This window comes from Emydura macquarii, unplaced genomic scaffold, assembly GCF_026122565.2.
Source record: "Emydura macquarii macquarii isolate MOO-44397 ecotype Brisbane River unplaced genomic scaffold, CSIRO-AGI_Emac_v2 contig_369, whole genome shotgun sequence".
Lineage (NCBI taxonomy): Eukaryota > Metazoa > Chordata > Testudines > Chelidae > Emydura > Emydura macquarii.
The window spans coordinates 2646062-2669943 of NW_027130506.1; the positions used below are offsets into that span (position 1 = coordinate 2646062).

Consider the following 23882-nt stretch of genomic DNA (forward strand, 5'->3'; position numbering starts at 1 on the left):
CTAGAAGGAGTAGAAAATCGGAGGGATCAGTAAGGAAAGCGACCTCTGAGAGGTCAGAACATGTAGAGATAAAGTGGGAAAGGCTAAAAGCCAAGTAGAGTTGGACCTTGCAAAGGGAATTAAAACCAATAGTAAAAGGTTCTATTAGCCATATAAATAGGAAGAAAACAAAGAAAGAAGAAGTGGGACCACTAAACACTGAGGATGGAGTGGAGGTTTAGGATAATCTAGGCATGGCCGAATATCTAAACAAATAATTTGCCTCCATTTTTATTGAGGCTAATGATGATCTTGGGGATAATGGTATGGTGGCTAATGGGAATGAGGATATGGAGGTAGAAATTACAACATCCGAGGTAGAAGCCAAACTTGAACAGTTTAATGGGACTAAATCGGGTGGGTCAGATAATCTTCATCCAAGAATATTAATGGAACTACCACATGAAATTGAAAGACCATTAGCAAAGATTTTTAATGAATCTGTAAACTCAGGGGCTGTACCCTATGACTGGAGCATTGCTAATATAGTTCCTATTTTTAAAAAGGGAAAAAACTACAGGCCTGTTAGTTTGACCTCATTAGTATGCAAGGTCTTGGAAAAAATTTTGAAAGAGAAAGTAGTTAAGGACATTGAGATTAACGGTAATTGGGATAAAATACAACATGGCTTTATAAAAGGTAGATTGTGCCAGACCAACCTGATCTCCTTTTTTGAGAAGGTAACAGATATTTTAGACAAAGGGAATGCATTGAATCTAATTTACCTAGATTTCAGTAAGGCATTTGATACAGTTTCACATGGGGAATTATTAGTTAAATTGGAAAAGATGGGAATTCATATGAAAACGGAAAGGTGGATAAAGAACTGGTTAAAGGGGGAGACTACAACATGTCATACTGAAAGGTGAACTGTCAGGCTCGAGGGAGGTTACTAGTGGAGTTCCTCAGAGATCAGTCTTGAGACCAATCTTATTTAACCTTTTTATTATTGTCCTTGGCACAAAAAGTGAGAATGTGCTAATAAAGTTCGCAGATGACACAAAGTTGGGAGGTATTCCCAATATAGAGAAGGATTGGGATATCATACAGGAAGATCTGGATGACCCTGTAAACTGGTAATAGAAATAGGATGAAATTTAATAGTGGAAAATGCAAGGTCGTGCATTTAGGGACTAATAAGAATTTCTGCTATAAACTGGGGATGCATCAGTTGGAAGTGACAGAGGAGGAGAAAGACCTGGGCATATTGGTTGATCATAGGATGACTATGAGCCGCCATTGTGATGTGGCCATGAAAAAAGTTAATGAAGTCCTTGGATGAATCAGATGAGGTATTTCCAGTAGAGATAGGGAGGTGTTAATACCATTATACAAGCAACTGGTGAGACCTCATCTGGAATACTATATGCAGTTCTGGTCCCCCATGTTTAAGAAAGATGAATTCAAACTGGAACAGGTGCAGAGAAGGGCTACTAGGATGATCCGAGGAATGGAAAACCTGCCTTATGAGAGGAGACTCAAAGAGCTTGGCTTGTTTAGTTTAACCAAAAGAAAGTTGAGGAGAGAGATGATTGCTCTCTATAAATACATCAGAGGGATAAATAATTCCTCTCCCTCCCTGGTATTTAAGTTCAGCGCCAGTGTGGATACAAGAACTAATGGATATAAACTGGCCATCAGGAAGTTTAGACTTGAAATTAGATGCAGGTTTCTAACCATCAGAGGAGAGAAGTTCTGGAATAGCCTTCCAAGGGGAGCAATGGGGGCAAAAAACTTAGCTGGCTTCAAAATTGAGCTTGATAAATGTATGGAGGGGATGGTATGATGGGACAGCCTAGTTTGGCAATTGACTGATCTTTGACTACTGGTGGTAGATATGCCAATGGCCTGTGAAGGGATGTTAGATGGGGTGGGTTCTGAGTTATTACAGAGACTTCTTTCTTGGGTGTCTGGCTGATGAGTCTTGCCCACATGCTCAGGGTTTAACTGATCACCATATTTGGGGTCGGGAAGGAATTTTCTCCCAAGGCAAATTGGCAAAGGCTCTGGGGGTTTTTCGCCTTCCTCTGTAGCATGGGGCATGGCTCACTTGCTGGTCGATTCTCTGTACCTTAAAGTCTTTAAATCATGATTTGAGGACTTTAATAACTCAGTCATAGGTTAGAGGTTTATTACAGGAGTGGGTGGGTGAGGTTCTGTGGCCTACATTGTGCAGGAGGTCAGAATAGATGATCATATTGGTCCCTTCTGACCTTAGAGTCTATGAGTGACAAACAGGGTCCTATGGACAAAAGACTCATTCGCTACACAACCCTGACTCTTCCCCAGAGCAGGGCCAGCCTATGCACTGAATGAGCGGGGGTCCTGTGAGAAAAATAGTCTGTGATCATGTAATTAAAGAGCGCCTCACAATGCATACACAAATGGAGCTGAATTAAGATTGCACGAGTAACTTTAATTCTGGCATTTCTTAACTGTTTAGTACTTGACTTTGCAACCTTAATGTTCTCGATCTGGTTCAACTTTACCCCCTCTTGGATTCTGCCTTTATTGTTACCTTACATGACTATAATTGAAATATACCTCAGCCTAAGCATTGCTTTTGCTCCTAGCTGTTCCTAGAGCTTTTCCTTGCAGGACCCCTCTAGTGCTCTCCCTATCAGGGAGACACTAAAATTCTCATGTATTCCTGGGCTGGAGGTAATAGGACTCACCTGATCTGGCTGCTCTGCATCCAAGTGCAGGGTCCTAGACCCTGCCACAGTGCACAATTCAAAGCAATCTTTCGGTCTCCTAAATTCTTGAATGCTGTGCTCAAAGGCTTCAGGGGTGTTACAGAAAGGTATTCGTTTATGGCTAAATTCAACATGAGGTGATGAGACGCTAGAAATTGGTCTGAAAGAAAGGAGTACATGGAAAAATCTACACTGTCTAGCCTCAGACCATAGAAAGGTAAGAGAAGATGTACTGGGTCAGGCCTTCCACCCTCAAGGCAGAGGCAGATTGTCCTGCTAACTGTAGTCATATACCTATATGCCCCCTTCCTATTGCAACAGGTCTGACACTAATACAGCAGTAGTCTCCCATGACACACCCTGGTCCAGAAAAGCAGTGGGGCAGAGAATGGATAGGAAATTATAATTAATAGGGAAGCAGAAACCCTGGAATCTACAGAAAGCTGATCACCAAACCTGATAGATCTTGCCTAACCACACAGAGAGACTCTTACGGTAGGTCTACACTGCTGGCAAGTTGGCAGTGATGCAGCAGGATCAATTCGATTGAGCAGGTCTCTACAACTCGCTTAATTGATCCTGGAAGTGCTCTCTGATTGATGCGATTAAACCACCTCCCTGAAAGGAGTAAGCCTGTGTCAACCGGAAGGCATCTCTGGTTGACACAGCGCAGTAAAGATGCCGCACTATGGCAACGTAAGTACTTTAGCATCGTAGCATTGACCACCGGTGGCAGTGTAGACCAGGCTTTATTCATCTTCGCTTAAAGGCCCTGTGCCTCTGCTACAGCACCTCAATAGGACCAATAGTCATGCAGCCTTTGGCTGCCAACTCGCATCTGTGCTCTGCCTTTCTGAAGGGGAGAGACACAAAGCACACAGTGGGAGTGAATGCTGCCTCAGGAAACATTCTGATTCTCCTGTGAATTGCAGTCCTCCACTCTATCCTTGCTCTTGCTCATTTCTTTCACACAGCCCAAAGACAATACAGATTTTTATTTTTTGGCGGGTTGACGGAAGCCTCTCGTGAAGCCACTTTGATTTGCTTCCCACTGCGCCATGCCCATGCAGAATAAGTGAGCCAATATTTGATGATTACATGCAAGCATAAACAGCACCTGGTACCTGAAAGGGTTAAATTAGTTTAAAAAAAAAAAAAATCACATTGCCCACTCTCAGCCCATCATCCTTTCAAGGTAAATAACGTTAGTGGGATCCTTCAGGATACAAAAGAAAAAGAATGACTGCTGGCAACGATGTGATTCAGATTCCAATAGGCTTTTACTAAAGAAGAAGCTTATTCCAAACAAACACAAGCTGCTTAAGAGAAGCCCATTGCAAAATTGTTGATATTAGGAGGAAGGAAGGAAGGAGAAAGACATTTTGAGTTTGTCATCCTGGGTTCTTTTGTTTGTTTTACCATGGATTTAAATGACTAAATAATTGCAAGAGAGACTAAACACAGAGTAAGCAAATGTTGTTTTAATGAATTTATTCCTTCAAAACAACATGAAAAGGGTCACCATAACGGGGGTCATTGCACTCATTTAGCAAAGTGAATTCATTTTGCTTCAGGAGCACTCCTCTACTTCCCAATGCTTTTATTTTTGTCCCACCCTGCCCCCCATCTCTCTCTTACACACACACCCACGCACCTCTGAAAAATGTTTGCTTGCATTGACTTGTAATTTTCTGCCCCACTCTCAGTAATCTTAGAATAAATAAGTCAATTCCATTTATTTGCTCAGCCAAGTTTAGGGTTTGGGTTTTTTTCCTTTTAATTTTCAACCCAAGTTAGTGTCCATCTCTCTCAATATTTGTCTAGGGTAGGAAAAGAGGTCAAGGTCAGGTTGTTAGTAGCTAACTTAACCTTTTCCCTAGAATCAACACAGGGCAACAGCTTTTAGCTTGGTTTAGCTGGTCTAAGTCAACTCTAGTCTCCTCACAGGAGCCTACTACTCTAGGGGAAAAAATAGTATTTAGATTTTAACACGTGTAAAAGGGCTTTAGCATAACTGTGAATTTGGCCCTGGGTCTCCAAGAACTGCAGGGTCAACTAAATAGAACTCAACAGGGAAGAAAATTATTAAGGAGTGTTTGTACGGATGGTGTTTTATAGAACTGAACTCAGGCAGGTCTTGAAGAGGGACGTGTGTCTCTGTTTCTCCACCATGTACCTCTCCCCTCAGCTTTCTGGCTGCTGTGAAAGAGGTGTGTGTGTACTCTGCCCACCCCTTTCCTCTGCTTTAGAATCATAGAATATTAGAGTTGGAAGGGACCTCAGAGGTCATCTAGTCCAACCTCCTGCTCAAAGCAAGACTAACCTCAGCTATTTCATCCCAGCCAGGGCTTTGTCAAGCCTCAACTTAAAAACCTCCAAGGATGGAGATTCCACCACCTCCCTAGGTAACCCATTCCAGTGCTTCACCACCCTCCTAGTGAAAAAATTTCCTAATGTCCAACCTAGACCTCCCCAACTGCAACTTGAGACCATTGCTCCTTGTTCTGTCATCTGCCACCACTGAGAACAGCCTAGCCCCATCCTCCCCCGGAACCCCCTTTCAGGTAGTTAAAGGCTGCTATCAAATCCCCCCTCATTCTTCTCTTTTGCAGACTAAACAAGCCCAGTTTCCTTCCCCAATGAGTAACTCCTGCTCATGTCTCTGCTTCCCCTCAAAGCTGTTCCAGGCACTAGAGGGAGATTTAGTGATTCTTCTCAATTGAAAAACTAAGTTTCTCCAATATTTGATGGCACCTACTAAGGAAAGCTTCGTTCTAACCATGGGTAACTGAACTTTGTGACGCTGGCTGAAGAACAGGTCATGGTAGAATGTAGTCAGGTCAATACACTCATATATTAGAGCAAATGTATAAGTGTTTTAGGTGTTTAAACTTCATAAAACTAATGGAATGTTACATGCATTATTTTCACTTATCTATTCCTGTCATAATGTAACAGCAAAACATTTATATGGTAAATACCCTTGTATTATTATTAGGTTACCCATCAAAGAAATCTTGGGAAACGCTAATGAAGGACTTTAACAGAAAATGCTAATTTCAATGCAAATGGCCACTCTGTATATGGTCAGAGGTCAAAAGTCTCAGTGTATTCCTCACGCACTGTCAAAGGAAAAGCTCATGTGGGTAGAGATACTGTCCGCTTGCTTTCTTTGTGAAGAGATTATAAATATGGATTCAAGGAAAGATCCTTTATCTCTGGACTCTTCGGATTCGAACATCGTAGAATAACTGAACGAGAACACAGAGATCCCGAGTTATTCTGGGTAGCCTTGAAAGACTTTTGGGAAACTGGCAGTTTATTACATCATAGCCACCATTTGGATTTATAATCAGTTATTGTATTTTACCTGCTTTAACCTCTAAAACTCTCATTTCCTTTTCTTAGCTAATACATCTTTAGTTAATTTACTATAGATTTGGCTGCCAGCATTGTCTTTGGTATGAGATCTGGAATACCAGTTGATCTGGGGTAACTGACTGGTTTCTTGGGATGGGGAGAAACCTAATATGGTGTGATTTTAGATTTAAGTAACCTTTTATCACAAAGTTCAGTTTGTCTGGATGGCAAGATAGGCTGGAGAGGCTAAGTCTGTGACTCCATGGTAAGACTCGTATCATGATCCAGGAGTTCACATTTGTTACTGGCGTGGTGAAATCTAATCATAGAATATACCGCCAGTTTGGGGTGTCTCTCCTTGTTTCCTGAATGCCTACCCTGAGATACATACTCACAGTGGTGAGCTACTCCAGACAGCATCACAAACGCCTCAAGCCCCGAACTCACATGATTGAGAAGAAAGAGGAGAACCACAGGAGCAGTATCATCAGCCTTAAGCATTCAGAAATCATGAGTCAAGTCCCCCCAAAATATGTAACTCATGATTTTTAATAAAATAAAAAAAATAAATAAAATAAATAAGGCAATTCTTTTTATTTGCCTATAAAGATTTTTCAGCCTTTAGGAATTACATTTTCAAGCTTTCCTTTACAACCATATGAGCCAGAAACCATTTCCTTTCTTTTTTAAATTAAAGCTGAGTTTATCACATAATCAGATCGCTCCAGGAGCTATAAGGTAATCACCAATTATTGTTGAGACATACAATAAAGTCACAAGAGTTGGCAACACTACGGATGAGAACACTGAGCCATTAGTAGGCAGTGAGGCTAGAATGGCAGAAAAGAAAGAGATGATTCTCTTGCTCTTAAGATTTTCATAGTAGCTCTAAAAGCTAGGGATGTTATACGAACATACACTGTAGATTTTTTCAGAGGCCAAATACGAATCTCAGTAATGATTCATTGCTCAATTTGTATAAACTAGTTGTTCTGCAAGATGATCCATATGGGCAGGTTTCTGTGCCCACACAAATCCCCACTAAGTCCAATGGGGTTCCATATGGGTGTAGAATCCTGTAGGGTGTAACTTGCAAAAACAGGGCCTAAATTTGAATTCAAATCTATAGTCACTTACTGCTACAATGTATTGTGCATTCTTGCATAGTGGGCAAGAAATGTTTCATAATTTTACTAACTGCTGTGGAAATATTGCCTGATGCTTAAAAAAGGTAAGCAGATCAATTAAACAACATTAAAGCATATTTGGTGAGTGGGTTAGCTGTATGCAATAATAATTGCTCTACTCGGAAAAGCAACTGAGTAAAAATAGCACTTTCTTACTCATCTGTTCTGCTCTGTGAGTATCACAGTCTAATCTGCTTGCTTTTGTTATTTAGATTTGAAAAACAAATACTATGAGAGTCTGTTCTAACCTCCAAGTATCCATTAGAAAATTTAAAATTCCCCATGAATTAAAAAAATATTAAACCATTTAAATCCTTTGCAAGGTCTTCCGTACTCATAAATTGGAGACAGCCCTAAAATGTAGCTGTCCCATGTCAAGAAATCGCCCCATACAACCTACATGCTGTCCCCTCCACAACATCCCACAGAGGTTGGAAAGGAGAGGGAGCAGAGCTCGGCTGAGCGTCTGGAAGATTAACAAACCAAAGCAGGTGGGGAGCCACAGAGGTTCCAACAATCCCATCAGTCGCCCCCAATCCCCATGTACCTCGGCTGAAAATTCTGCAGGTTTTTAACATTCCTCCAAGGCAAGAGAGATCTTGCCAAAATCTTAATAATTAACCTTTTAAAGCCTCATCTGGGCTATTCCATAGACCTCTGCTTACCCGGCTCCTTTATTTATAGATGGATCAAAACTCCTTGTTAACTTTTTGTATGGGACATTTGTAAATTTCCAAGAGCTTCGTTTTAACATATTTCTTCATAGCTAATATAAAGTAGCCAGACAGCATTCCCTCAAGAGACTTCTGCTTGACAGAACTTAGTCAGTTGTAGCAGCATTCATTAAGGCAAATTCGCTGCCGTCAGATCAACTTCTCTGGATTGACTGAGTAGTCAGTGAAGATCCACTCAGTCAATCCAGAAATCAACATATTAAGACCACCTCCTCAAGTAGCATAGCGCTGCGTCGACGGGAACATGGTTCCCATCAGCGCAGTGCAGTGAAGACGGCATGCAGAACAGAAGCAAAGAAGTCAACGGGAGTTGCGCAAGTTTTTTGCGTAGCTTGCATAACGCCGGTCGACTGCCGCCAAATCTCAGAGGCAAGTGAAGACAAGCCCTAAGACACTGGCAGACACCATTTCCTTGCTCAGTTCTGACCCTAGAGATTGAAAATAGCAGTCTTATATCAACTGAATGAGATGGGTGACCTGACAGACCAGCCAAACTAGTGGGAAGATACCTGCGAAAGGCCACATGCAATACTAGATTCCCACATTTCCAGCAGCCACTATCTGAGCAATTCTGAATTTCCTCAAAGAATGTGGATTATCCTACAGATTAAATCTGAACTGAGTATTTGCCACATCCCTACCAAAGCAACAAAATTTAAAGATTAGTCGATACCGATAAATCTCCACCAGTGGAACTAGGCGGGATTAAGGTTTGATCTGGACTACTTTACCCAGTGGAAGACCATTCAAGGTAACCAATGTGTACATCTATCTGGCAGTCAGACTCTAATGAATCAGTCTGTTTCTAGATTTTAAATGGGCTGTGTGGACTCTACTTGTTGGAACTACTTGAATAAATGAGCTTTGGGGGTTTGAGCCCTAGCAGGTGTAAACCGGCACAGCTCTACCAAAATTTCCGATTTACATCAGCTCTGGCTGTTGCCCGTAGTATAGACAGATCAGCCTGAATCGAAATGCTGCCCATGCTGACTAGTAACAAGTCTGATTGAATGCTGGTAATATGCAAAGGTAGCATCTTCCAATTTTGTCTAATCCCATTTCCATGAATCTACACATCCAATGGCCAGTAAAGTCAGTATAATCCATACAGTCAGTCAGTCTCCATATCAATCATCTTTTTTCTTGCACATCAATGTAGATTACATATAGGCTTATAATTACAAAACATTTCTAAGGCTCATGTTTTTTTGGATTACTTTATTAAATAACATCTGTGTCTAGGCATTTGTTTCTATTAATCACAATAAACTAGCCCATCAATACAACAAGAATGTCAGACAATTACAAATGAGTCGGTAGTGGAAAATGTAGCACCACAGATATTGCTGAGGCTATTACTAATAATGATAAATTGGCAATTTCATTCTTTAGCAATCAGACCAATTCAATCATCTTTCTTCTTTCTAATATCACTGATGACCATACAAAAGATTTACGTTTGTAATGGAAAAAAACCTCTTACTTTCCTACAGAACAGAAACTTGTATGAAATACACCTGCTATGTTTGAAATCATATATGAAGGACAAAGTCTGAATTAACAGTTTAGGCCCTTATCTTGCCGTCATTTATGTACATACTTAACTTATATACAGGGTCCAAGCATAATTTTTTCAGGCCCAGTTCAAACTTGTAACACGGCCCCCCTCCCACACACATCCCACAATCCCATACATACAATCTCATAAGCCGTGAAAATTTTTTTCCTCATGGTAATGGAGGTTGCAGCCTGGGACGGGTCACCCAGGGCCTCCAGGCCCCAGGTATAGTGTACCCTCCCCCCCCTCACCCATGTGGGGGCCCTGCTTATACAAGAAGTTTACTCACGCAACATGGATACCTGTCTACTGGAAACTAGTTGGAGGCCTCTAGTTCATTTCACATACGTCAACTTAAGTTTTTAGGGTAGATATGTCCTAAATCGACCTGTGTTAGCTCAACTTAATTACTGCAGTGATTCATGTCCCCACTGCTCTCCTTCTGTCGGTGATGTGTATCATCACCAGGAGCGCTTCCACCAACTGAAGAGGGGCAGTGGGGGGAGGGGATGATAGCCTGGGCTCAGCTAATAGCTCCCTGCTAGAATCGAGTCTGACCCAGAAGCCCAGATGCTGCCAGGGCTCCCCACTTGGAGCCAGGCTGCCCCCACCCAGCTCCCAGCTGGGCTGTCCCCCTCGGCTCCTGGCTCCCTGTTCCATGCTGGGAGCCTGGCTGCACTGAGGCTTCCCACTCCCTGCTGGGATTCCAGGTGCTGGTCTGAGGGTCCTGGCTTCCCATTCCCCTCAGGCTCCCAGCTCCCTGATGGATGCATAGCTGCCTCCCCCACCCTCTGGGCTCTCAGGTCTCCACTGGGTAGCTGCTGGGGACCGGGAAGCTAGGAAGCTCAAGGCAGTAGCCTGGCTGGAAGCAGTGAGTGGGAAGCCCATGGGGAGGGGAGAAAGAGGGGCAGCCAGGATCTAGATGGAACTCCCAACCTACCCAGCTTTCTTGTCAATTTGAAGGCTCTAGCATGGAGCTGCGACATTGACAAGAATGACACCAACAGCCCATGTAAGTAACCCGCACTGTCCACACAGACATTGCGTCGCCCTAACTACACTGACGCAAGGCCTACATCTCTCATGGAGGTGCAGTTACGATGTCAGTGTAGTAAGGCACTTACATCAGCGGGAGGAAGGCAGTCGTGTGTGCACTGACATAATTAGGTCTACATAAGGCAGTTCATGGCTCTTCTTAGTACGAAGACTTATGACACCATTCTCATAAGACTTTTCTGAGAAGTGGGCAGATACTCCTGTTTTCTGGTGTGAATTATGAAAATGTGTAGATTAGAAAAAAATTTGTTTCGCAAACTGAGATAACAAAATGCAGTAGAACTAATCTTCACTTTGCTAAAGAAGCTTGCTTTAAGAGATTAGCTATTTACATTCCACGATAAATTATATTTCTAAGGATGCCTCATCATTTCCACCATTCAATTCTGTAAACAGCAATTGTAACATTAGAAATATTTTCTGAAGATTAGAAAGTACAGAAAGCCTGAAAACGGACAGACATTGGATAAGGTCTTTTTTTATTACTGCATAAATCTCACAGTAAGGAATTCAATACACCGGACACAAATTCGCACTTGCCTTATTATGGTTTATAAAAACAGATATCCAGTAAGTGTATGGAATGCATTGGACTTTGATTCAGCTGTGAATCCATGCTTTATCCCCACCTAAATTTGCTAGGCACACAAAGGAAGCTGGAAAATATTTATAAAATCTCATTTGCCTATTTAACTTATTTTGTTATCTGGTAATTGACTTTTTGTTTTTCCTCCCCGCTTTTCTTCATTTTATTACAACATGCTTCTACCTACCATCACTCCCACTCTTTGAGCATATCCCTTCCCTACAGAGACTGAAAATCCCTTCTTTCCTTCCAACAATGTAATTCCTCACCTCCTACTGCTTACTCATACCATTGAATCCTACTGTCTCAGATACCCAGCCCACTCCTGTAGAAATACACTTTCAACCAGCAGTGTATCACTTTGCTAGAGAAAAATACAGAAGAAAGCTGTCACTTACACGAATTACAATTCCTCTTTTTTCATTTTTTTTTGCAAGAGCGTTAATTAGAAAAAAGGGTCTATTTCTTGCTTTTGCAGTAACTTTATTATTCATACATACAGAATAATTTTATGGTCCCCGCCCCCCACACACACACGCGGAACCTCATGGGATTAAAAAGGCAGTTATTAAACTGCAGAGCCAGCAAGGAGACGGAGCTGGGCAGGAACCCAAATTCTGTAAACAAATAAGCATTCAGAGGGTCTGGGATCCACAGAAAATAGTGTCCTCAACCCCTGTTTTGACCAGATGCATGATGGGTCTCTCTTCCTGCATATGTTTTAGTTCTCACAGACAGGACTAAAACAGCTTGCTTCTGCCCATGTTCAATCCAAGCGCCTACTAGCTGCTCTTTCAGATGCCTCCCAGGGGAGTCACAGATTGAGTTAGAAGTTAATTCTGTTCAGAGCAGCATTAATTAATCCTTCTATGTTATGCCAGTTTTAGTTCATGCTGCACGGGGAATATGCTGCTTATTGCCCACTCCACCCCTACGTTCTGTTCTGCAGGATCTAGTGCATTAAGTTGCCGTGTTATCTGAAATACCTGGTAATTCAAATCTAATGGAACGAGCACAGGAACTTGTGAGAACTGATCTTGGCTCCAGACGTGCACTAGGGGTCTTGGACACATCACAGCTTCTCTCTCTCAGAAGCCCCATTTGTAAAATGGAGCTAATGTTTTATTTCCATAAACTGACAGGAATGTTGTCTGTACAGCGCTTTGAAAATGTAAAGCTCCATGTAAATAAATTACAAGTGGTTGCTACCAACTCCAGAAATCTAGTCAAAGCAGAAGACAGTTATGTGGCATCTACTAAACCCAAAGCACCACTACAATGTCCTACAAAAATCAGCGTTCAGCGCTCTGCTCACGTTCTGCATTCCATACTTGGTGGTCTTTGGCCACGTGCTGCTCCCAGCTGACATCATGCAAATCCAGAATAATTCTGGTTAAATAAATGAATGGAGTTACTCTGGAAATGCACAAGGGTAACCAAGAGCACAGCTTTGTCACTTTCCTCTATCGGCTACTTTTGGCACCTTTAATAACTATACCTCTTCTCTGCATGCCTTTAGCAAGTTACATAGGGCTAGGCTGGAGATCCCTGCAGTCTCATGGGTAAGTACATATACAAATACCCAGCTGAAGTCAATACCTCTGTTTGCATGAGTAAGTATCCACTAATGAAAATAAGAGATGCCCTGTACTAGACCTCAGCTCATGCTCTTGTTCACATCCCGGCCTCAAAAAGCCCACAATCTAAATGCCCCAGAGAGAGACAGAGTGTGGGATGGGAACAGGTACAGCAAGTTAGTGGCAGGAACATAACCTCTGTGTCCTAACTCACAGTCTAAGCTTCTATCCATTAGACCAGAGGTTCTCATAACAAATTTTTTGGTGGCCTCAGAGTGCGGCCACCAATTCCTGCTGGTTGCCGGTCTGACAATTTTTCATAAAATACTTAATTAAATTTAGGAAAAACAAATAAGTATGCACATATACATGTGCAAATCGTTGTAATGTCCAAATCAGTTGTCTCTGTTCTTTACTGGACCTAAACAAAACAGAGACGCAAATAGGGTGCTTTGCATGTTCTTGTCTTTTGTTGTTGTTTCTTTAACTTTTTTGGGTTTTTTTGTTTAAAAAAAAAAAAAAAAAAAAAAGACTTGTTAACTAGGAAGTTTGCTGGTGTGGAAAGTGATATTTGTATGTTTGTTAATATCACTTTTCACAACCTCCCAGCTAGCTATTACCTTTGCTGTGAAAAGTTATATTAACAAGCATACAAATATCAATTTCCACAGCAGACTTAGTCAGCCTTGGCAAGCCAGAGGAGACAAATTAAGCCCTAGATCGGGAAGTGAGTAGGGAGGCAGTGGAGGTCAGGGGCAATGGGAAAGTGGGGGCTAGGAGTGATGGGGGGGGGGGGAGGAAGAGAGGAGTCCAGGACCAGACCTCAGGGACGGTGCCTGCTACCGCACTGCCAGAGCCCAAAACCCCACAGCCAGAGCCTGCTGCTCACCATCCCAGGGCTGAAGTCTGAAGCCCAAGCCCCACCGCCCCCAGGAGAGTGGGGGACTCACACCAGCTGCCTGCTTCTCTGACATTTGTGGGCCTAGAGGGGGGCAGGGCCCAACCCCTGCTCGCAGCCCCAGAGGAGGGGTTGCTGCTTTGCCCCCCCCAAAATCACCACCCATGAGGTTGTGGCCTCAAGAGAAGCCCCCGGTGGCCACATTTGAGAAATGCTGAACTATACCATGCCACCTATAGTTCCTCAATAACTCTCCAAGTCCTTATGTACACTAGTGTTTTTCTCAGTTTCCCACCATTGCTACTGCCTGTGGCACACTTTAGTGGGAATCTTGAAAGCTTCATACACAAGTTTAACAGGAGGGGTGAAAGAATGAAGTCTTATGGAAAACTGCATAAGAGTGCCTTGGACAGAAAAGCAATTGCCCAATACCCTGGGATCTCGGAGGAAAGGAGTAAGACACTCAAGAAAAAAAATTCATCTCCTCGTTTTACACCTCATGGCCAAGAGCAGATGGCTGATCTGAAAGAATCAGCAACGAGACCTGGGGCTGATTGTCCATCGTGGCCAAAGTGTACTCAGTGAGTACAGGGACAAGAGAGTGGCAGGGAGGAGGAAGGAAAATTGGTTTGGCCCCTAGACAAGTTAGAACAGCCTAAGGACTGCGCTAACTTACACTTGGACTGCCTGTGCCCCCTAGTGGCTGTGGGCTGATAATGCTAGAACGTAGCAGTGTTCCAACCCAGGCCCCATTCACAGAACACCCCCGAATGCCTTCTACCCTAGGTTTACAAGGGTGAGCATAGAAACATTCTACCAGGTTCATGCCAGCCTTTTTAGTGATGGTATGCCCCAGAGTGCAGATCCACTGCCTTTAAAGGCACATCTTATGCTGATGCAGCATTCTAGAGGGACCCTAGGACAACAAAAAATTGGGCTCCTAGTCTTAGTCAATCATCGGGAGGAGTTCAGCAGCCAATGCATTACTCATACTATATCCAGGCCTAAAACCAAACTGACAGAAATCAGACCACAGCATTTGTCATAAAACCACCATACAATATAATTAGCAGTATTATTGTTCAGGAATAGGTAGGGCACTGCAGGTCAGAGCCTATGGGGCACTGACGACTGCTTGTGTGTGGTATGTCTGTGTTACCTAGCCAGTGCTGTCGGTCACTCATTTTTATGAGCAATAAATATGTACTAGATTCAACTTCCCCCGGCCTTCCCCACTGCACAAGAACTAAAAGAAAAATATTTTTGAACAAAGATCCAAAGGCTTTTTCTATGAGCTCTGACCTACTTCTTTCATTCTTACTGAGGGGAAGCAAACACTGAAAGGAGCATTGTCAAAACTGTTAGATCTAAAAATAGATCTACCTTGGCAGTGCTCCCATCCATATGGGCTCACTTTTTAAGGCCTGCAAATGGATTTTCCCCATTCCAACCAACCCTCTGGTGAAGCAGGAAATATAGACGACATGCAACTCACTAACCCAGCCAATCCACGCATTACCTCTTGGGATAACTACACTGATCTAAGACCAAGTCTCACGCTGTACCAGTTGTCCCCCTTCAGGTTTTTATCCTCTAACACACAAAGCAATTTGAGCTACTCCAAATTTCACATTTTGTGATTGCAATACCACCCCTGCCCACTGCCGCAACATGGAGTAAAAGGTCCCATATTCTTACATCCAGTGCTAGGTATTTGCTGTCCCAGCTAAATTCCTGGACAGTTGACTGAGTAAGGCCTTGATTCTGCAAGGGGAGCAGTACAGATGGACCCCTGGCCTTAAAGAACAAAAGAAAAAATGGCTTCTCTCCACTAGAGGGACAAGTCAAGCAGGAGGCTTGTGGCTGACTAATTGCCCTCTCCTTTCTGGGGTAGGGATGCACAGGCTGAGAAGAGTGGAGCAGTGAGGAGCTAGTAACCTCTTGGCTTCCTGCAGAAAGTAGGAACATCGCACAGCTCCAAAACCTCCTTCCAGCTCTGTGGCACTGGACACTGCTTATTTGGTGCCTATGATCCATACCCTATATGCAGAGACTAAGAAACATTTGGTTAGATAACAAGTAGGTTTTCAAGCATTGGTCACATGAAGAGTCATATACCTCAGTATGGAAGTATGATTTTATCCTACGAATAAAACGTAAGCCTTGCCCCATGCGAGTGTGTATATGTATGTGGATGTGTGTATACACCATTTCTCTCCTCCCACGTAGGCTCTCTTGATTTCTCACAGGTTTACACAGGTGAACTTTGAGAAGTAGATAACATTCTCTTTCTCTCTCACACACAAGAGAAAGGAACACAAACGGAAGGAAAGACAAAGACGACACATAGAGAAGAGTGGGGGACAATGGAGAGAGATACAGAGAAAAGGAAATGGGATAATTTCAGTAGCTGGAGAAATCAAGAGAGCTTACATGGGAGGAGAGAAACATGGGGAAGCCCAATGGGAGAAGCTCTTTGCTTCTGCCAGGGGGAAATAAAGAAAACTCCCAGATCTCCTCAGGAAGAAGAGAAAGGCTCTATGCCATTTCTCTCCCCTCCCAGGAAGCGAGAGAGAGGGACATAACTCCAGAAGATGCTGGAGGAAAGGAAACAGGACTATCACCCTCCTCTGAGAATCCTTTACATGCAGGTGTGGCTTCTGCCTACTCCAGTCTCACCTCAGTCACCTGGCAATGCAGCTATCTCCCAGTGAGATAGAACCTGTTGAGGAAGAGAGGTTTGGTGGGTAAAATAATCCAGGTTCAATTCCCACCTCTGCAACAGACTACCCATGTGACCTAGGGAAAGTCACTTACCCTTTGTGCCTCAGTTTCCCCATCTATAAAATGAAGATAATATTCCCCTACCTCAGAGCGGTTTAACAAGGCTTTAATTTATTAATATTTATAAAGCTTTTTGAGCTCCTCAGATGGAAGGCACTGCAGAAATGTCAAGAATTATTAAAGATCTGAATGGATTTAGATGACAGAAAAAGAAGAGTCTAATCCAGTGAATAAAGAAAGATGACATTATAGAATTCACTATAATGGGGTTTCTGCTCATGTGTGAACTGGAGCACTCCCAAACAGTAGTCTGTTTCATCACTTTACCCACCAAGCAGACACATCCAGTTTGCATTGCTAACCCTTTTTGCCACAGAAGCAGCAATAATTAAACTATGACTCTTCGTTTATTGTGGTTCACAAATTTAAAAAAAAAAAAAAATGGAGTTGCATCTGCTGAAAGAAGCAATTAATTTGGCCTATAAGAGTTTTAAGGACAAATTCTCAAAGTGGCCTTTAATTTTGGGTGGCCAGCTTTGGATACATATAGCCACATTTTCAGAAATAGCCAACAGGTGCCTGCTTAGAGAAAACCAGGCCCTGAAAATTAGGACCTGAATCCATACTTTTCAAAGTTGGCCAGTGATTTTGGGTGTCTAATTTGAGACAGCTGAGGCTTGATTTTCAGTGATGTAGAGCACCAGCAGCTCCCTTTGACTTCCAATAAAGTGGCTGATACTCAATACCTTTAAAAAAAAAAATATCAAGCTCAGAGTTGTCTTGGGCACCCAATAAATGAGAACCCACAATTAAGGGATGCTTTTCAAAATGTGGGGCTTAGTGACTTACCCTAGACCACAGAGAAAGGCAGGAGCCAGGATGGAATTAGAATTTAGGAATTCCTGATACGTAGGCCCATGCTTAGTGTATTAGAATATACTGCCTTTCAAACAAGTGTGAATTTCAGAGAAGGACAGTGGAGAAAAAGGGAGTTTACTTTTTCTAGTGTACCTAACCACAAATTCTCTCTCCCAAATCGCCTTGAAGTACTCAGTGGAAATAAAACAAGTGCTGCTACATACACAGTCAGTTTTTCAGAAAAGCTTGGTTTTCATTTAAGCACCTACATAAAGTGGCCAGATTTAAGTGCACAAGCACGCAACAGATGCCACTTCATTTCAGTGTTTCTGTGGGAGCTGGAGTTTGTTTGTTTTTGTTTTTTTAAACCTGGCCTATAGTGTCTGCATTTTTTTCCTTCTCCACTTGCTGATGTGGGATAGAATAGCATACTCTGGCACCCGTATCTTAGAAACTCAAGCTAATAAAACCAGATTCACATTCACTTTCTATATTGTGATTGGAAAGCATAATACAGTGTCACCATATTACACTTCTGAAATGTAGAAGCTATTTAAGGATAACAGGAGATAATTATAGCATCTGCTTTTGTATTTAAAATATGGGTGGGCCAGACAGGAGAGGTGATATGCAATACTCAATTCATGCTAAAAGAGAAAACCTATATAATTTGTGAGACATGCAGGAGCTGCTCAGCTGCCTTTCCTGTGACATCAGCACCTTAGGAGCCAGTTCTGAAGTTGTTTAACTAAAAATACCAGCTGCAATAGCAAGAGTCCAGGTAGCCTCAAGGCAGCACTTAGGGAGACAACGTTTAAGTGTAGGATGGAAATGCACTAGTAATAATGGCCAAAGAAGTACAGACAGCCTCCTACTATTCTGAAAAAGAAGAGGCCGGAGGGGGGGGGGGGGAACCCACTTCAGAGCCCTTCTTTATTCCCATAGTCACCTGATTATCCACTGAAGTTCAGCTACCATTTAATTAAACATAAATAGCGACTTATGTCAGAAATGAAAACACTGGCATTTCTCTGGGTCAATTTCAGGGCCAGTGATTTCTATCCCTGGCCTAGCCAGGCACTAAAATAAGAGGAGGGAATCAAGCCTATACACACACACTATATATATATATAACACCAGCTCTTCTAAAATAAGGTGATGGGGGGGAGGCTGAAAGCAAAGAGGGGCAGCGGAGTTCTCGGCTAACGATCGCTCCCCGAGACCAGCCAGGCGAAGGAGGGAAGGGCTGGGTTGCCTGGGCTGTCCGCGGGAGGAGTGCGGGCACTTCTCAGGCACGTCGATCCGCTGCCGCACGGCCAGCGGGTACACTCATGCCCTGGCCAGCCCTGAGCCCACCCAGCTCCAGGCATGCGGCAGAGGCACCGCTGGAGCTGCCGCCGCCCTCCCCGGTTCCGGCTCGGCAGCTGCTCGGCGGGGTCAGCCCCTCGGCGGCGCTCAGGTGAGTGCGAAGGGGAGGGGTCCCCCCCGCCGACGCCCTGGGTGCAAGGAAAAGGCAGGCAGGAGGGGAGCAGCCCTTACCTTCCACAGCCATGCTCTCAGCGCCCGCCTAGTGCATGCATAATTCGCCTGCCAAAGGCACTTCTCCTCTAGCCCCCCTTCTCTCTCCCTCACTCCCTCCAATGTTTCCTCTCTGCTCATCTGCAACCAAGACGATCAACCTGCAGCTCTCACGCAACCAGGGGTAGTCTGCACTCGAGGCAGCCTGGGAAATGTAGTCCCCCTCCGGGCCCCGGCGTGGGTCCGCACCCGCACAGCCCCGCCTGGGAGAGCCCTCGACATTTCGCTCCAGGGTCGCATGTAGCGCCCGGCCCAGAGCTCGATACCGCAGGGACGGGGGGGGACCGTGCTCCGCAAGCTTTGCTTGGATCAGACACAGGAGGTACGGGGCAGAGAACTACAAGTCCCGCAATGCACCAGTTCGGTCTTACCAGAGACCTGGAGTGGGGCTGTTTGATTGAACTTCCTTGTCAAATTAGGGAGGGAGACAGGTAGAGGCAGACTTGGGTTTGTGAAAAACGCCTTTTATTGGTTTGGGCAGCCGCAGAAGATTGTGTGAGTGATCAGAGACCTTGCACAGCAGAAAGCATCTGGTCCCTAGGCAGTTGCTTTTTGCAGCTGTCAAAATGCAAAATGGTTGCATACAATCTGATTTCAGCACTAATTTTAGCAATCGCATGATAATGGACAAAATAGGGTGGGAATATTTTCCCATGTGGACTGCCTTCCTGTCCTCTCTCTATCCCAAATCCATCAGTATAGTATCTGAGCTCCATTATATATCTATAGCGTTGGGGTGTTTTTTTCCTCCAATATAAGCTCCTCGGGGATGAGGCCTCTTTTCATATAGCACTGAGAACACAATGTTGATTAAATAATAATGCTTTCATGCAATCCAGGCACTCTTCCCTTTCCATATACCAATTCAGTAAATGCTACCATGGAAAAATATAAATGAACATCCTTTACTCTGCTTTATTTTGTAAAATCTTGGGACAAAGGCTGTCTTTGTACACCAACAAGAACAGTGTTGTTGCTTAATATCAAAGTGGACTTAATTTTAAAAATCAAATAAATGCTCCCCACTGGTTTGTTACCATATAAATTAATAAATGTACCTATTTCCATTGCCCATTTCCAGTGCCTTTTATACAGACTCGCATACTTTTTATTGTTTTATTGTTTATTTCAAAATGTGCTTTTTATATTTCAGATCATGAATGGTGAAGGGTGGGACTCTTAAAAGCGCTCAGCATTAGCTTAACTCTGTTCCCAATGAAGTAAATGGTAAAACTTCAATTGACTTCAGTGAGAGCAGAGTTAGGCCAGTACTGAACATCCACCTCCAGATGAATAATTAAACATTCTGGAGGGGAAAAAAAAGTCTCTGATTCCTCACAAGAACTGCGAGCTCCATTAATAAACTTGGGTCTTATCCTGCAAAGAGCTCTATGTGGGCAGATCCCTGCTCTTACACAGAGCCATGTTGGAGTCGATGTAGCTTCATGCAGCGGTCTGCCTGCATCAGCTCAGGATCAAATATATTTTGAAATTTGGAGGATGGTTCTCAGGGTATTGAGGACCGTGAGTCACCTTGTTATCCCCTCCCTCTCAAGAAAGGTAATCTTGCCCATGGTGGCAGGGTTTTAGCTCTCTAAAACCACCAGCCTGTCATAAACTCAAGCACTATCCTCTAGGCTACACCAGCCCTGCCTTCAACTTGAAGGTGAACAATAGGTGCACCTGAGTCCCTTTGAATCATTTCCCTATGTTATTCAGCCCCTGATGCTAGCTACTCATGGAAACCCAAGATCCTTTGCCCCCAAAGGACCAGTGTATGCCAGTTTACCAGTTTTACCTTAAAACACCAGTGCTGTGTAACACACAGCCCTTGTAATAAAACAGGAGAAGAAATAATAGATTTTCCACTAGAAATAAGAGAGAGTGAGAGGAAAAAATGGTTACAGTACAAAACAAAATCATAAAACATAAACTATGGCCTACGCTTATTAATTGTTACCTTTTCTATCTAACAAACTAGGTTTTTATCCCAAACTTCAGTCTGTTGCAGAGCTGGGTGGTTTCCCAGGGACCAGGATCCAAACTTTCATGAAAGACACCCCTGAGCCACAAGATGGTTCCTCAGTGAATGGATACAGGGTGCTTATCCCCACTCTATGTTATAATCATAGAATCATAAAATCATAGTTGGAAGGGACCTCAGGAGGTCATCTAGTCCAACCTCCTGCTCAAAGCAGGACTAACCTCAGCTAAATCATCCCAGCCAGGGTTTTGTCACGCCGCAGTTTAAAAACCTCTAAAGATAGAGATTCCACCACCTCCCTAGGTAACCCATTCCAGTGCTTCACCACCCTCCTCGTGAAAAACTTTTTCCTAATGTCCAACCTAGACCTCCCCCCTGCAACTTGAGACCGTTGCTCCTTGTTCTGTCATCTGCCACCACTGAGAACAGCCTAGCCCCATCCTCCCTGGAACCCCCTTTCAGGTAGTTGAAGGCTGCTATCAAATCCCCCCTCATTCTTCTCTTCTGTAGACTGAACAAGCCTAGTTCCTTCAGCCTCTCCTCATAAGTCTTGTGCTCCAGCCCCCTAATCATTTTGTTGCCCTCCGCTGGACTCTCTCTAACTTCTCCACATCCTTGTTGTAGTGGGGGGCCCAAAACTGGACACAATACTCCAAATGCGGCCTCACCAATGCCGAATAGAGGGGAATAATCACTTCCTGCGATCTGCTGGCAATGCTCCTATTAATGCAGCCCAATATGCTATTAGCCTTCTTGGCAACCAGGGCACCTGAAACAGTCTTTTGTCTCTATTCATAGACAGGACAAACTCCTGTCTGTTGTAATGTTCTTTTTTTATCTCCAAGTAGTTTCAATTGTTTGCAGTTATCTTTAATGGTTTTCCACTGAGTCTTGAGATGGAGCAAGGTTAGGCAATTGAGCTTTGCATTACATCACTAGCTAACCAGGGAGGGGTGACAACTCCCTCCTACTTGACTCACCGAGACTTAGTATCCCCTGGTGATTAACTTTTACATCCAAGACCATAAAACATACTTTCAACATAGTTACATTATTCCTTAAATATTACCCATACATGCACCTCATCATGATGAGACTTGATAAGTGAAGAACTTCTGTAGATATCTTACATGTTACCCATTGTGACCCGTCCATGCCTAGGGTTGCCACCTGAAAATGCCAAGGTCAGGGCAGGCTGCAAAAGGAGAGCAGATTCTCCCAGCGCTGGTGGGTGATACTGAAGTCAGACTTCCCAACCAGCCACAAACAATGCTTCTGATTCCCCACACTGGTTATCAAGAAGCTAAAACAAAAATATACACAGCCCCTTTTACTGCATTTCAGTCTCTGGCTCCCAATCAGCCACTAGATCCAGTAAAGAGATAAGTTATTTAAACTCTATGCTCTTTGTCAAAAAGATTCTCCTGACTCCAAAGGGTCAGCCACAGTACCAAATCATTATAAGTTTGGATCTTACCCAGAATACCATGCTGCCAGCCAACCCTTTAGTAACTAAAACTAAAGGTTTATTAAAAAAGGAAAGAAACAAACTATACAAAAATGTTAAATGACTAAAGCAATCAGATACATACAAATGGTTTGAAAGTCCATATACATCTGGTTCCCAGTAGAATTGTGGAGTTTGCAGGCTTGTATAGTCCCTCTGATGTACATCCAGTACCTGGATGGGTCTCAGACCTTTGAGTCACAGCTTCAGTTGCATATGAGTTGATCCAGAGGTAGATGATGACTAAAGACAAAATGGAAGTGGTGTAGCAGCCTTTTATGTCTCTTGGCCTCTGTCATGCTGCTTGTGGAAATTTACAGAAATAAGATGAAGTCCAGGGTCATGTAAGTAATTCCTGGTGACTCATCAGGTGTAGCCCCAGCTTGTCTCCCCAGGCCCATTGTACTTGTGAGTTTCCTTAGTGGGCCATTAAGCATCTTATTGCTGCTGCCATTCTGTCTGGGGAGTCGCCAGGAAACCCAGCACAAATTTGAAATACAGATACATTAAACATAATTTCCAATACAAATATGACACATACCCATAAACAATATTATCATCCTTAGCAAGCTATAATCTTTCTAATGGTACCTGAGATGGCATCTCTCGTGAATTATTGTAATTTTGAAATATTGATCTTAAATAGTATCATAAATGTTCCCCCTAATCCAGCCAGCATCACACCCATTACAGATAAATATCCTGCAAGACACGTGTTTGGTGTAGTGAGGTTGTCAGGTCTGAGATGAGAGTTGTTTGCAAAGAACAGGGGACCATTTGACAAGGGATCTCTGCGTCACATTTGGCAACATCCACAGAGTTATTTTGTCAGAACAAAACCATCTCGGTAGTTCGTCCTTTAGGCCACCACAGATTTGGAATCCTGTTGCTTAGTGCACTGCTGGAAGGCACTCAGCTACTATGGTGACGAGTATGGAACAAGAACCAGAGTAAAATAGGCCCTTTCTGACGTAAATAGTACCATCTTGTAGTCCCATGAAGTCAGTGAGATTAGCCATGTGAGCAAGGGCTGCAGGATTGGTGGCCTTTATATTGGAGTGAATCTTTGTAATAGTAGCTTTCATACTAGTAATGTAACTCCTCTTCTAATAGTAGGAGGCAAGGGGCACACAGTCATAGGATACATCTATGCTGGAATAAAGACCCACGGCATGGCTGCACCTGGCTTGGGGCAGCTGACTCAGCCCAGCTGGGCTCAAGCTGCGGGGCTGAAAATTGCACTGTAGATGTTCAAGCTCAGAGTGAATCCGGGATTCTGGGACCCTCCCCCCAGGCAGGATCCCAGACCTTGGGCTCCAGCCTGAGCCTTAAGGTTCACATAGCAATTTTGCAACCCCACAGCCTGAGCCCCCATTAGCCCGAGTCACCTGATCCAGGCCAGCCACGGGTGTTTCGTTGCTGTGTAGACATACCATACAGCACTGCTTCAGCCTTCCACACCTCTTGATCCAACCAACCT

The 23882-nt window shown here is 43.5% G+C and overlaps 1 protein-coding gene across 10 annotated transcripts in view; it reads right to left on the bottom strand.

The window, feature by feature from the left end:
- Positions 1-19248, bottom strand: part of SAMD12 (sterile alpha motif domain containing 12) — a 197877-nt gene extending 178629 nt beyond the window's left edge. For all 10 annotated transcript variants that reach the window (XM_067530653.1, XM_067530638.1, XM_067530674.1 and 7 more), the window contains exon 1: positions 18873-19248. In XM_067530653.1, coding sequence (XP_067386754.1) covers positions 18873-18885 — 13 coding nt within the window. In that variant the 5' untranslated portion in view covers positions 18886-19248. The remainder of the gene's footprint in view (positions 1-18872) is intronic.
- Between the last annotated feature and the right edge of the window lie 4634 nt (positions 19249-23882).